Source organism: Oncorhynchus nerka, linkage group LG8 (genome assembly GCF_034236695.1).
Source record: "Oncorhynchus nerka isolate Pitt River linkage group LG8, Oner_Uvic_2.0, whole genome shotgun sequence".
In the NCBI taxonomy this organism is placed as follows: Eukaryota; Metazoa; Chordata; class Actinopteri; order Salmoniformes; family Salmonidae; genus Oncorhynchus; species Oncorhynchus nerka.
Window position 1 is genome coordinate 26,690,690 of NC_088403.1, and position 15,058 is coordinate 26,705,747.

Genomic DNA, 15,058 nt, shown 5'->3' on the forward strand with positions numbered 1-15,058 from the left:
TGCCCCTGTCCATTGAACACAAAAGACCACAGAAGACTGTTGACTGTATCTGAAACAACATCTCTGCCTACAGCCTTTCAGGCTATCCTATTGAAATGGGACAGTAAAACCCTTCATAAAGAAACCCTGCAACTAATTTGTTGAATCTCTACATATGATACTGCACACCTACTATGCACATTGTCTCCTAATGACGTGGAAGACTTTAATGATTCACACCAGACAGATTTCATGAAGAAAAACACATGTCCTTACTTAGGCCTAGTGTTAGGTGACTGCCTTCACAGATAGTTTTGAAGTATGTGGCCTTTCTTGGTAACAGACACACACATGCTCTGTACCCCATTTATAACTCAGAGTGGGCTCCAGTTGTAAATGCAAGGCTTAGGGCAGTATCATGTGGGTCTGCTACAAAGAGAACACAAAACCATTTGGAATTGCCTGGTCTGGGCAGGAGTTGGCATCCCAGGGGAGATTTAGCCATGAGGTCACCCTTGAGAGCTGATAGGGACAACCAGGGGGAAACAGTGCCCCTCCGAGGAGCTACACTGACCCCTGCTGGTCACACAAGAAAATAACAGCTCTTACCTTTCTACCCATTAAACACATGATGAAACTAACACCAACACATACACATGACATGCTTCCTGGCATGTACAAATGCAGTATGTAGACATACTCTAGTCAATGATTACATTAAATTGTTAACCTCACACAAAAGGAGAGATCACACAGACCAGGCAAAGTATCACACCCAGCCAAGAGACTGCTATTACAGTGACGCTCATTACTGCATAATTCTGTTCCCATAGGAGAATGGCCCATTTTAAACGTTGAGGGTAGCATGGAAAGTAGACTGTAAATAGACTCACTCCTACCTCCTTATGGTGATGGAACTCCCCATGCTCTGATCAAATGTCTCTCTGACTTCAGGGAACAGTTTTTTAAAGGTTATCTCTCCGGATTTTGGCTATCGGATAGGATCAAATGCAAAGAAATGTAATGAAAAGAACAGGGGTCCCCATTCAAGTCAATGATACATCCATTCTATTTTTATGCATTTAATCCTAGCCGATAGGCGAAATACAGATGGATAACTTTGGAAAAACTGGGCCCAAGAGGCATTCCTGAGAGCAGAGGCATATGAACCTCTCTGGACTGGTTGACGAACATTTCCAGAACCCTCCAGCTCTCCAGTTCATGTGCCAAAAAATATGGAGCTTGAATGACAAAAAAAATGCTTTACTATGCCTACTGTAGTAACATAATAGGTCTATTGCCTAAATTATATCCTAATATTTATGTATAGCCTTGAAATATTTTCCTGCAATATGGGCCCCTCGAACCAACAGTATTTGGCACTGTTTATGGCTATTGTATAGGTAGTATAGTAAAATGACACCTAGGAACAGCCAACCGTTGTAGGCCTAATAGAACACATCTGTAGCAATTCGGCTAACAGCCAACCTAAATATTTTTATTCAGACAGTTGGCTCGATAACTTTATACGCTTCCTGTAGGGGCATATTAATTACGCTAATTCTCTTTCAAAACGTTTCTTAAACGGAAGCAAACGGAACGAAACCGGGAGGGACATACCTGAATTTGTTCAATAGAAACTCGTTTTGCAACTGGCGGAATGAATACACTGACTCTTCACGAACAACTAAAATGGAAAATTCCCTTGAACAAAATATTGGCCTATCAAAGAAAATGCAGTAGCCCGAACTCACCTAGGCACTCTGCAGCGTTGTCTCAACAGTTTTTTTTATGTATAAGAAATAGGCCTACATACTTTTTAAAATAAACGTTTACATGGTGTTTATAAGGTGGAAACATGGCATCTCTCGATCGTGTCAACCGTTCTTATGACACTTCAGTGGTGTCAACAGCTGGGCAGGTAAAATGAATAATTATGCACGCGCTCCACAGCGGCCTCAGATTTTTCCTGCGGTGTATTTAGTTCCCATCATGCAAATGTCGAGATATAATTACATTTAGTTGAAAAACTGAATGGATTATGTAATTACATTAATTGAAAATGCATCAATACCAGACCAGTCCCCCGACATGGTCACGTGATCTGGGTATTTGTTACAATTACATTATTTTTCATTATTGTTATTAGACTTTATTAACATTTAACAAGAAAGAAACATAAGTAAACATTATGAAACATAAATATTATAAAATATATATTATAAACTGGGGTGGTTCGAGCCCTTAATGCTGATTGGCTCAAAGCCGTGGTATATTTATGCAATAATGCCTGGGGGGTGTGGTACTCTATATGGCCAATAAACCACGGCTAAGGGCTGTTAGGCGACGCAAGTTGGAGTGCTAGGACACTGCCCTTAGCCATGGTATATTGGCCATATATCACAAACCCCCGAGGTGCCTTATTGCTATTATAAACTGGCTACCAACGTAATTGGAGCATTAAAAATACATGTTTTGTCATACCCATGGTATATGGTCTGAAATACCAAGCCTTTCAGCCAGTCAGCATTCAGGGCTCGAACTACCCACTTTATAACAACAAACCTTATACCAAGGGTATTACAAAATATTTATTTTTACTCTTCTAATTACATTGGTAACCAGTTTATAATAGCAATAAGGCACCTTGGGGGATTTGTGGTATATAGCCAATATACCACGGCTAAGGGCTGTATCCAGGGTTGCGTCTTGCCTAAGAACAGCCCTTAGCCGTGGTATATTAGCCATATACTACACCCCCTCTGACAATATTGCCCAAATGTACACTGAGTATATAAAAATAAAAATAGATTTAGGCTATAGATTTTTAACAGTAGCTATGCCTGCTGTTTGAGATTTTACAGGTACAGTCGGAAGTTTATATACACTTAGGTTGGAGTCATTAAAACTCGTTTTTCAACCTCTCCACAAATTTCTTGTTAACAAACTATCGGACAAAGATCGTACTTTTTGGAGAAATGTCCTCTAGTCTGATGAAACAAAAATATAACTGTTTGGCCATAATGACCATCGTTATGTTTGGAGGAAAAAGGGAAAGCTTGCAAGCCGAAGAACACCATCCCAAACATGAAGCACGGGGGTGGCAGCATCATGTTGTGGGGGTGCTTTGCTGCAGGAGGGACTGGTGCACTTCACAAAATAGATGGCATCATGAGGGAGGAAAATTATGTGGATATATTGAAGCAACATCAGTCAGGATGTTAAAGCTTGGTTGGAAATGGGTCTTCCAAATGGACAATGACCCCAAACATACTTCCAAAATTGTAGCAAAATGGCTTAAGGACAACAAAGTCAAGGTATTGGAGTGGCCATTACAAAGCCCTGACTTCAATCCTATAGAAAATCTGTGGGCAGAACTGAAAAGGCGTGTGCGAGCAAGGAGGCCTACAAACCTGACTCAGTTACACCAGCTCTGTCAGGAGGAATGGGCCAAAATTCACCCAATTTATTGTGGGAAGCTTGTGGAAGGCTACCCAAAACATTTGACCCAAGTTAAACAATTTAAAGGCAATGCTACCAAATACTAATTGAGTGGATGTAAACTTCTGACCCACTGTGAATGTGATGAAAGAAATAAAAGCTGAAATAAATCATTCTCTCTACTATTATTCTGACATTTCACATTCTTAAAATAAAGTGGTGATCCTATCTGACCTAAGACGGAGTTTTTTACTAGGATTGAATGTTGGGAATTGTGAAAAACTGAGTTTAAATGTATTTGGCTAAGGTGTATGTAGACTTCCGACTTCAACTGTATATGACTGGCATGTAGTGTAGGCTTTTGCTATAGGATACTACACTGAATTTACAAAACATTAAGGACACCTGCTCTATCTATGACAGACTGACCAGTTGAATCCAGGTGAAAGCTATGATCCCTTATTGGTGTAACCTGTTAAATCCACTTAAAAAGTATTCTTTAACTTGTCTCCTCCCCTTCATCTACACTGATTGAAGTGGATTTAACAAGTGACACCAATAAGGGATCATAGCTTTCACCTGGATTCAACTGGTCAGCCTGTCATGGATAGAGCAGGTGTCCTTAATGTTTTGTACAGTCAGTTTAGTATCCTATAGCAGAAGCCTACACAACATGCCAGTCATATAACTCTGTCTGTGTAAAATATCACACAGCAGGCCTAGCTACTGATACAAATCTACAGACTAAATCAAGTCAGTCTTCAAATTATTGATGATTGATTTGATGATCGAATAGATGATTGATATTTACAATAGATTACAGTTTTTCATGTGAAAATGTGTCCTTTACAGTTTTCCCTGATGGCACTTCCTCAAGGCACTCAAGGTCGCTCTGCTGAACTGATAGGTCAGTTTCATCTTCACCTTGAAGATCTCTCCAGACCGGGCGTAGTTCCTCAGTGCCCTGGACATCTTCTGGTAGGTCATGGGCCTCCTGTTGCCTTTCCTCTGCCCCCAGAGTGCTGCTACCTGTTCCTTGTTCCGGGAAGAGAAGCGGAACACTCCGTCTGCTGCCGCTGGCACCCAGGAAATGCAGTGGGCCATGCCAAGGTTCTCCAGCATCTCAAACAAGAAGTGAAACAGACGCACCTTTCTACCTGTAACCACAGTAACAATGATGGAGCGGTTAACAATATCCCGTCATAATTGATGATAAAAATCCCTTTGTGAGATGACCAGCTGTGATGGTGTTCAGTGGTAAAGTTGTAAACATTTAGCTCATTTGATATGTATGTAAAACATACAGAGATAAGCGGAGTATGGGACCATTGTCCTTTACAGTTAAAGGCAGGTCTCTTTAGGCATTGGTCCCTCAGGGCAGCATGAGCTCCAGTGGCAGTATCTACTAACCACAAAAAGGGAACTTGCCTCTTTCACAAGGTCCAATGTGGTGTGTGGGTGCTGGTCTTGCTGGCATAGTATGTGGCAAAGTGTGGTCTGTCCCTTTCTCAGACGTTGTAGTGGTGTTTTGGTCCAGTAGTGTTGTTGTGTAGCCATCGTGTGATTGCATAGCCTGAAAAACATGTTTTTTTTAACCAACTGAGTTGTATGACTGAGACAAGCAGAACATTACCCAATAAACTATAGCCCTATACTGTGTATCTTTCACAGATCAAAGTGCTGTCTATGACATGCTGACCTAAGCATCATGGGGAGGCTTATATCTGTCGTTCTGCCCCTGAACAAGGCAGTTAACCCACTGTACCTAGGCCGTCATTGAAAGTAATAATTTGTCCCTAACTGACTTGCATAGTTAAATAAAGTTCAAATAAATCAATAAAATAAAATAAAAATATATATATATAATTGAATGCATACCTCTTCCTCATGGCACCAGTGATCACAACAAGTTTCACCAGAGTTTCCTTCCATTGTCACTGGTGTAGGCAAAGCACAGACACCTCCCACTGCAATAGTGTGGAAAAAGAGGTGGCATTAAAAATATACAATAATCCATTTATTTGTGTGATTCATAACGCTAATAGAGAACAACCTTTTTCTCCGCCATCTCCAGTGCCCTGTCTGTAGTGTTCCTCCAGAAAGTCCAAAATCACCTCCAGATCTGTCTGGTTATCTTCGAAAGAATTCTGACAAAGATAACCGATTCAAATTGTACAGCAGACTCACACATACAGTTCAGTTTGAAAGTGTGACGTCAATATACATCACTGTGCAGTTATCCTTAAGCTTATAACGGTCTCATATTTACCATCGTTGTCGGATGCACGTAGATTGCTGCAGTCACAGGTCCTGATCCCAGGTTTTTCACAGAGTTGTGTGTTAGATGAAATGCATGAAGGAACTGTGTGACACCCAGGCTTTTATTATGCCTCCGCAACATGACAGCCAGTTGGGGCTGCCTTGCTTATCGCCTGGCCTGCACTACTCACCACAACTAGGCTACCGTAATAAACTTTCACCACAGGAACAATGACCACCACCCCACAAAGCCCACCACCAGAGAAGCACTGTCTCCCAGGACAGACCACATCCTCACCGCTGGGCAAGATAAGAGCAGCCATGGGCTCTCTTGACAGGAAAACAGCACTTATCACAATGGTTTGCCTTTTGGGATAGCGATACACCTTGTGTTCGTGTCTTACAGAGTGTGGATTGATGGGGAATTGTGAGTGAGGGGTAGACAGTGTTGTTATTGCCGTTGCACAAGCAGACATGTTTGGCTCATTCAACAAAGTTCATGGTTTTCTCTTTCTTTTCCCCTCTTTTTTTCCTCGGACACAACAAGGATGGGACACTTGTTGGAACTCATGAGCAAGAATGGCACGGTTATGAAGTCAGTTATGAAGTCAGTGTTGATGCAGTGTTGAATAATTCATTGCCTAAAATAAAACCGTATACACAGTACAAATACAAACGATACAAAAGTGATTTATTAAAATACATCAATGTGTGTGAGATACAAAGGATTTCAATTAATTATTTACAAAATGACATGCAGTAATACATGTTCGTATTTGAAACCAATATTGTAATTCTTTCCCTTTACATGTACAGTACCCACACCGAAGGCTTATAACTGGTTCACAGTTCTCATAGGTTAAAAAAAAAGTGAATATATTTTCATTATTTACATATTCAATGATCCACAATACCTGATCAATGGTCATTACATTTTTTTAAACGGCAAAAGGTGCTGACTTAACGGAGAGTAAACATTTTTTAATTTTCTTTACCATGACTGTTACGTTTCCTGACCCCCATAACACAATGGCTGCATAACAAGGCCCAGTTGTAGGTCCCCTCAGAAGTATGCAGGAGTAGCAGTATGAATTGACAGCTAGCTAAAGCAGCTTTTAACCTCTGTTATTTTCCCACAGTGACATTACCTGAGTTCATACCTTGGTGACTGTGGATGAAGTGAAGCTTGTGGCAAGATCACAGTCTCCCTGGAGGGAGTAATGTTCATACCAGCTGTGCCAGTCAGGTGCAGCAGCAGAGCCATAGTAAGCCTGTTCAGCTGGGGCATGCTGCTGGTGGAGGAGCACCTCCCGCCCAGGGTGGCCAGCCTCGGGGTGGCCGGCAGGGGGAATGACGTGACTGATGCCCCCAAGCCTCTGGATGATCGACGGGTTGAACTGGTAGGTGAGTTTGCGGCGCACCTTTACGATCTCGCCCGTTCGGCTGTAGTTGCGCAGCGCCCGTGCCATCTTCTGATAGGTCATGGTCTTGCGGTTGCCCTTGCGCTTGCCCCAGCACTCGGCCAACTTCTCTTTGTTCTTGGAGATGAAGTGGAAGGTGCTGCTGCCACGGTCCGTCCACTGGATGGAGTCAGCCATGTTGGGATCGCCCAGAGCCTCATGCAGGTACTCATAAAGACGCAGCTTCTTACGACCTGATGAGATCAAAAGGTTGACTATAATGAAATCATAAACAGGCAGAGATTCAGTTGTAATGATGTCAATTTGATACTTGGCAATCAAAAATCTGAAGCAATAGAATACTAAAGTATTAGAAACATGTTCAATTCTAGCGTGTGTAGTTGTACTCTCTCACATCTCTTACAGACATTGTCATCACTCATCACTGGTGGCCAAACACTGCTCACCTTTGCCGTTCTTCGGTGGCGGTGCGATGGAGTAGAACTGGGGGTACTCCACAGTTATAGATGGACCCAGTGAGTCGTAAGGAACAACATGAGGCCATGACTGGCAGGACGAGGAGAGACAAAGGGGTCAGGTCAGTCACATTCACATGAGACATGACACATGCATGTACTGTAACCTTACATCACAGTTGTGCAAACTTGGAGAAGTCAGTCAATAGTACTATACTGGTCAAATACAACCACTTGTTCTGTACACTCACCGTCTGCTCATTCCAGTCATATGGACCTGGCACATCAGAAGGGTGGGTGATGGGGTAGCAGCACATTATGCTCGATCGCGTTGGAGGCTCAAAGTACTTATACTCTAAGTAGAGGGAGAAAAATATAGTAATTCAATAAAGTCTTCACTGCCAGAACCAATGAGACTAAAATGTATTGAATCATTTTTCAGGCATGCTCAATACAAAGAAAGTATAAACAATAATGTCTGTACAATAATGATGGTGATTGTTAGCGTTCAGATTTAAATCTGGTTTTCTGGCATGAGTGTTGAAGTGTAAGTTTACCTGTATCACAATACGGATCGTCAGAGTGCCGTTGAATCACATCAATTGCATCCTGGAAGTGCTGGTTGATGTCATTATCCAGGGAGATCTAGGAAAACATCAATTACGTGCTATCAACTACAATGTCGTAATTAGGAGACAAGTTAAGCTACAGAATGAATAGGAATAAATGCCTTATTCTAGAACAACATGAAATGTATTTAAAATAAAAACTAAATTGATCTTCAATCTGTCATGACTCACCATTTTGTATGTTTGAGCGTGAACTTCAGACAAGGCAAGCAGTGTCTGACCACTGTCTGTGTGAGATGGATGTACTTGTGCAGGTGTATATATAGTGGTGTAAGCCCGCAATATTCACCTTTCGGCTAAAACGAAGTGTCAGAAAAGAGATTGGTCGATTTAAATGTGTCAACGTCAATTCGTGGTTGGCAATACTTCTCTTTTTGGAAGAGCAGATCAGATACACCTCCCACAATCACTCTTTCACACTGTTACTAGATCAGATCACATGATTAATAATAACCTCTCTTATGACTTCATTTATCCAGGAATATCCTTCAATAGCATTCTAATTAGCATTTTTGGGTAGATATTTATAAACATGCATATTATCTTACCATAAATGCTCTTCAGTAAATATAGACTTTACTGTAAATTGAAATCTCAGACCTTTGAACTGCTGAGGGAAATGTCTATATAATTTCCATTATATTGTTTTACAGGGTTTTAAGTGTATTGTCTGACGTGTCTAACACTTACAGAGCCTATAGAATGTCTACACCCCCTTAAGCTTTTTTCCCCACATTTTGATGCGTTACAAAGTGGGGTTGTCATTGATCTAGGCAAAATACTCCACAATGTCAAAGTGAAAAGAAAATTCTACACATTTTTACAAATTAATAAAAATGTAATAACTAAAATATAGTCTTTACGTAAGTTTTCACCTCCTTTGTTTAGGCAAGCCTAAATTAATTCAGATGTCAAATTTGGCTTAACAAATCACATAATAAGTTACATGGGCTCACTCTATGGGAAATAATAGTGGTTGATTTTTGGGTAACAATAACAAATCAAAAATGTAATATATCTTTAAGCATGGTCAAGTTAATAATTATGTTGTGGATGATGTATTAAATCACCTATACACATCAAAGATGCAGTCGTCCTTCTGAACTGAGCTGCAGGACAGGAAGGAAACTGCTTAGGGATGTCACCACGAGGCCATTGATGATTTTTAAAACAGCTACAGAGTTCAATGGCTGTGATGGGAGAAAACAGGATGAACAACATTGTCACGACTTCCACTGAAGTCGTTTCCTCTCCTTGTTCGGGCGGTGTTCGGCGGTCAGCGTCACTGGTCTTCTAGCCATCGTCGATCCACTTTTCATTTTCCATTTGTTTTGTCTTGTTTTCCTATACACCTGGTTTCCATTTCCCTCATTAAGTGTTGTGTATTTAACCCTCTGTTCCCCACATGTCCTTGTGTGGAATTGTTTGTATGTAAGTGCTTGTGCACTATGTTACTGGTGAGCGTCAGGTTTTGTACCCATGTAGGTTATTTTTTTATTGCCGTTGGTTTTTTAAATTAAACTGCTCCGGCTATTACCTATTTCTGCTCTCCTGCGTCTGACTTCACTGGCACCAGTTCCGCAACCCTTACAAACATTGTAGTGACTCCAGAATAATTACCTAAACGGCAGAGTGAAAAGAAGAATAAAAATATACAGAATATGCATCCTGTATTCACTAAAGTTTTTAAAAAATACACTTTTGGCCTAAATGCAAAGCCTTATGTTTGATGGAAATCCAACACAACACATCACTGAGTAACTGCCTCCTTATTTTCAAGCATGGTGGTGTCTGCATCATGGTATGGGTATGCTTGACATCAGCAAAAAATGGGATGTTTTTCAGGATGAAAACAAACTGGATGGAGCTAAGCACAGGCAAAATCCCAGAGGAAAACCTGCCTCATCTGCTTTCCACCAGACACTGGGAGAGGAATTCACCTTTCAGATGGACAATAACCAATAACGCAAAGTCAAATCTACACTGAAGTTGCTTACCAAGAAGACAGTGAATGTTTTGACTTAAATCTGCTTGAAAACCTATGGCAAGACTTTAAAATTGCTGTCTAGCCATGATCCCCAATACCTTGACAGAGCTTGAAGAATTTTGAAAAGAATAATAGGTGAATATTGCACAATCCAGATGTGCAAAGCTCTTATGTAATCGCTGCCAGAGGTGTGTCATGTATTGACCCGGGGGGGGGGGGGGGGGGGGGGGGTGAATACTTATCTAATCAAGCTATATTAGTGTTTTCATTCATTTTCATTTTTTCATTTTTTTAAATGTTGTGTTGTGTAGATCATTGACAAAAAAAGTACAATTAAATACATTTTTGTCCCACTTTGTAATATATTCAAATGTGAAGAAAATCCAAGGGGGTGTAGATTTTCTATAGGCACTGTATCTGTAACCAAACTGCAGTCGTTGACATCAAGTGATAAAAACCCTATTAGTTTTCCATTCTAAAGCCTGAGTATAAGCTCCATGTAGCCTTTAGCCCATTTAGCATTTTTTGATAGTAAGTTATTATGGACACACTGGAGATGGTGTAGTGAAGTAGTGAAAGTAGTGAAAAGTGTTGCATCATGTCTGGTAAATAGTTGATCTGTATTTCAGTAGATTAGCAATCTGTTGGTTTTAGAATTGATACAATGTTGCTGATTTATCCTGACTTGTAATGGATATTACTGTATGCCTAAGAAAAACACAATAAGGTGTGCATGATGAGTGTTGATTTCAGCAGGAGACTGAAAAGTAGATGATTAAAAACCATACTTCCCTAATTCTAATGATGGAATCATCTGCACCTGTTAAAACCTTGTGTAACTTGATTGCACCTTCTGAACCACTAGGGATTGCTAATGTACACATTGCAGTTTCTATATTGTTAACAGCATTTGTTGATTTCATTTTCACACTCGATACTTGAAAGCATTAAACAAACTAGGTGATGACAATACACAAGTACCGTAACTATAACTTGCTGTGAGTCGATTACATAAATTTAACCTTTTTGAGATGATTAACGTAATTATGAAATATTTCAGTAAATCAATGTGAGCCACACCGTCTGGTCACTGTTGCAACCATATGTTGTACAGATATCACACATTTTAATAAATAGATATGTGTTGCTTAACTGGAACTGACCTATGCATTAGGGGTCAGATTTTTGACCTGAGTCATAAAAGCTGTCGTTAATGATTCATAGTTCAAGTATATGTATTTGTCTTGTCCGCAAATCCCAACTCCTCCCTCTCCAAATAAACAAGGGATTTTTGAGAAGTTCATTTATTAGAAGCTGCCGACACGTTTTAAATATCAACGGACTGACTCCTGAAGTTCCCCTTTCAGGTTCGCTGAGTGTGAATACAGCGCATATCTTGCCTGGATGGGTAGATTAAAAGATTATGGACACAGTGCAACAAAGATGCACAGATTTGATCTATCCGTATCCCTAGCCTACACTATGGCATATACTGTAAAACCGCTGTCTACACTCACTGAACTAGACCATACATTTATATAACTAGACAGTTTTGGAATTGAAAATACATTTGAACTTACTGCATACTGTGTGTGTGTGATGGGTGCATGTGTGTGCGTGTGTATAGATGTGCTTGTGTGGGGTTTCCTCTAGGTGACTCGTATTGTTTGAACGCTAGAAACCACAGTACCTAAACGTTCTCCCCCTCTAGCTTTCTTTCCATTGCACACATTAACATGGTCAAACTTCTGTCAAAAGTAAACTATAAATCAAAAACAACAACCATGCAACCAATAATGCAGGCCCTGTTGACTCCCTCTATTTACTAAATGTATTTGTATAGATTGTGATCAAGTACATGTTTTGATTACAACATCACGGCTATAGTTATAACAATTAACCCATAGCAGGAAGATTGAGGTTGACATATTTACCTCAGAGCGGTCTGTGCGTGCGTGAGTGTGTATGAGTGCGTGTCTGTGCCAAGGTGTTTACATTTACCCATAAAGCAGCCGTGCGGGCTGCTTTATCTCTTCAAACAAAGAAGCATTTTTCTTCCCCTTCTCTGCAGGCTCTATTGAAAAGGTCTGTTTATATCAACACCAATGAGGGAAGGGCAGTGTAACCGCAACACGGTCGACACCGATTCAACTTCTTTATTTACTGCCACTCAATGAAAATCAAGAAGTACCAAAGGCACTGACACAGATTAGATCAGTGGAATAAAGTTTGTGAGGCCACAGCATTGTAAAACTATATCAGTGAGATCATGTTATGGTCTGAGTTATGGATGTGGATGTTGCATGTTGAGTTTCTTTTGTTTTTGTGATTTTGTTTAATTTTTGTTCTGCAAGAATGTATTTTTTTCTCACTATATCAAAGTAATTGTAGATGCCACTGGTTCCTATTAAAATATTAAATAATTAAATGTGATGTATATCTCTGAGATTGTTTTAGATATAATTTCAAATGAAATAATACAGAATGAATAACTTAATTTATACTTTTTCCATTTGAAGTTTTAGCCAGTGAATTCATGGTCATGGACTTGTGAATATGAGTCACTTGTAATTATATCCTGACTTCTCCTGCCTAGTTAAATAAAGGTTATATAAAATAAAAAATAAAAATATATCCACAACAGGAAAAAACTGTTCCACATATTTTTTTTATTTCTTTTTAAAAATTTTATTACTGTTCCACACATGGCCACTAGGAAGTAGTAAAGACTGACATCACACCATGTCAGAAAATTATAATAATACATCTAATTTAGTCAATCCTTCAGTTCAAAGAAAAAAATGGTTTATGTATGTACTTCATAGAAAGTAACATTAACATTTATAATTGTTTATAACAGAGCGAGAATTAAGGTTGGGAATGTTTGCTGAGTAACCAGTGTGTCTTTCACAAGGAATAAAAATGTCAAAGGGACCTTTTCTTATCAAATCTATTTCCCCCACAGCAGCCAATGTGGGAAAATATTGGAGCACAGAGCACAATCTGAGTGCATTCAATCCTTTAGGGCTTGCAGAAGACCTCTATTTATTTGCCATGTTGAACAGGAAATCAATCTCTAGGGTTTGTAGACAAATAGTAGTTGTTGTTCTGTATTACAGAAAACTGAGCAACAGGGGGCAGTGCTGTGTGGTTACTGTAACTCCAGATATCCACACCTGCTATATAAACTTTGGCCCTTTGCAGCTTTGCAGCTGAGTCACTATACAGATTAATATCCACTAATACATTTGATCAAAAACTAACATAGTCACTGAGTTTGCCCACAGTGACACAGAACAAGCCATTATACAATACCCCTTGAAGTGGCTCAACTATAGTCATAATTAGTGTGTGTGTGTGTGCTTGGGCGTGCATGCGTGTGTGTTATTTTATAATGCATTGACAGGGACAAAAAATAAACAACAAACAAAGATCTGATTTTTAAGATATTTTAAAAGTGTAATTTCCTGTGAATTTACAGAGAAACAAATATTCTTGCTCCTACAAATCTCCTGAGCTCTTACGTGGACTGAGGTAGCACAGGAAATAGATAAAAAATGTAACCAACCTTTATAATACTACTTAGATGCAAAGAAACGCATTGTGTAAAATCCAGTATGTACTTGGTGGAATAGTTTAGAGTAGATTTTAAAAGACCTGGGTTATATGGCTGCTGGGGCTCACAGGATAGGGGTTTGCTACTTTCTGCAGTAAGCCACAGCCCCATAAGCTAATACTCCCACAATAGCCACCATTGCAGCGCCCCCACACAGCAGCACAGGTAGCTCAGTGGCATGGAGCGATGTAGCAAGCTCAGCCTCTGTCTTTTCTGGTGGAACCTCCTGTGTCACTGGTGGGATTTCCTGTGTCTCCTGGGCAGTGTGGAGCGAGGCCAAGGACTCTGGTTGGCTGTTAGTTTGGCTCTGGTCTGGTGGCTGTGGTGCTCCTGGTCCTAGGACCGGGGGAGGGTGGAGCTGCTCCTGCATAGAGTATTGGAGCTCTGAATGTAACTCAGCTAGTGTAGGTATTGAGGGGACAGGAGTAGAGGAGGCAGAGGGGGGCTCTAGCTTCCAAACTGGCATGGGCATAGAGGCAGTGGTGGCGTGGGATAATTCAACAGGCTCCTCCTGGACAAATAGCTCCTCAGCCACAGACATCATTAAATCCATAGTCTCTTGGTGGTCAACTGACACCTCAGATGAAGGTAATAATTCCTGGGTATCCAGCTCCTCTTCCCTGAACTCAGACATGTCTCCTCCTCCCCCAAACACACTCATCACACAGGCCTGCAGCTCCTCCTCTTCCCCCAGGCTCCCGTCCTCCTCCTCCTCCGCAAGTATCTTCTCCTCCCGCTCTAGATGGACCATGTCGGAGATGGAGGAGTGGTTCTCGCTGCGCTCCTCAGCTAGGTGGACCACTCCGTCGCTGCTGTCCAGGCTCTTGGTGTCCTCGGGGTCCATCATGTCTCCCACGGTGGACCAGGACTCAGCCAGGCTGCTCTCTGTCTGCCAGGGGCCAGACCCGCCACTGTCTCCCTGGCTCAGCTGTAACGTGGCGGGGCCCAGCCAATCAGGCTTCTGCTCTCCAGACAGGGAACTGACCTCACCACTGTCCCCCCCTCTGGACACTGCTGGGACCTTGCCCTCCAGTCTGAAACCTGGTCACTAGAGAGACACAACAGACAACCAACCATTAACATGAAAACATATAGGATAATATTGTTCAGAAAATAAATTAAATTCCTAAAATCAACAATAAATTAATCAACTATATTGAGTTGAATATAAAACCTTTATAACTACTTAATAGTTGCTAGAATGATTGTGTGTTTTTATGACACAGTATCTCATAGCGTCTGTTTCTGATCTCTTGCCAACTGCTTATGGA

General features: G+C 40.8%; 3 protein-coding genes across 4 annotated transcripts; all 3 read right to left on the reverse strand.

Moving 5' to 3' along the window:
• Positions 1-4,061: 4,061 nt before the first annotated feature.
• Positions 4,062-5,927, reverse strand: spi2 (Spi-2 proto-oncogene). Its single transcript, XM_065021125.1, has 3 exons — positions 5,690-5,927; positions 5,454-5,567; positions 4,062-4,611 (listed from the first exon to the last, which is right to left on the reverse strand). The coding sequence occupies exons 1-3, from the start codon at positions 5,819-5,821 to the stop codon at positions 4,267-4,269; spliced, it is 591 nt and encodes a 196-aa protein (XP_064877197.1). The 5' UTR covers positions 5,822-5,927; the 3' UTR covers positions 4,062-4,266.
• Positions 5,928-6,353: 426 nt separating this feature from the next.
• Positions 6,354-8,493, reverse strand: spic (Spi-C transcription factor (Spi-1/PU.1 related)). 2 transcript variants are annotated; one of them, XM_029667198.2, is made up of 5 exons: positions 8,356-8,493; positions 8,113-8,200; positions 7,807-7,910; positions 7,547-7,646; positions 6,354-7,354 (listed from the first exon to the last, which is right to left on the reverse strand). In XM_029667198.2, exons 1-5 carry the CDS (start codon positions 8,356-8,358, stop codon positions 6,834-6,836), a joined length of 816 nt encoding a protein of 271 aa, XP_029523058.2. In that variant the 5' UTR covers positions 8,359-8,493; the 3' UTR covers positions 6,354-6,833. The 2 variants fall into 2 exon arrangements, with proteins under 2 accessions (XP_029523058.2, XP_029523059.2); XM_029667199.2 differs by having other exon boundaries at positions 6,354-7,333; positions 8,356-8,484.
• A 4,327-nt stretch (positions 8,494-12,820) lies between these two features.
• LOC115133044 (bcl-2-like protein 13) lies at positions 12,821-14,832 on the reverse strand (the record flags this gene model as incomplete). The annotated part of the gene is made up of 1 exon (XM_029665875.2): positions 12,821-14,832. A coding segment is annotated over one exon (963 nt), but the record flags the coding sequence as incomplete, so codon positions are not given.
• Between the last annotated feature and the right edge of the window lie 226 nt (positions 14,833-15,058).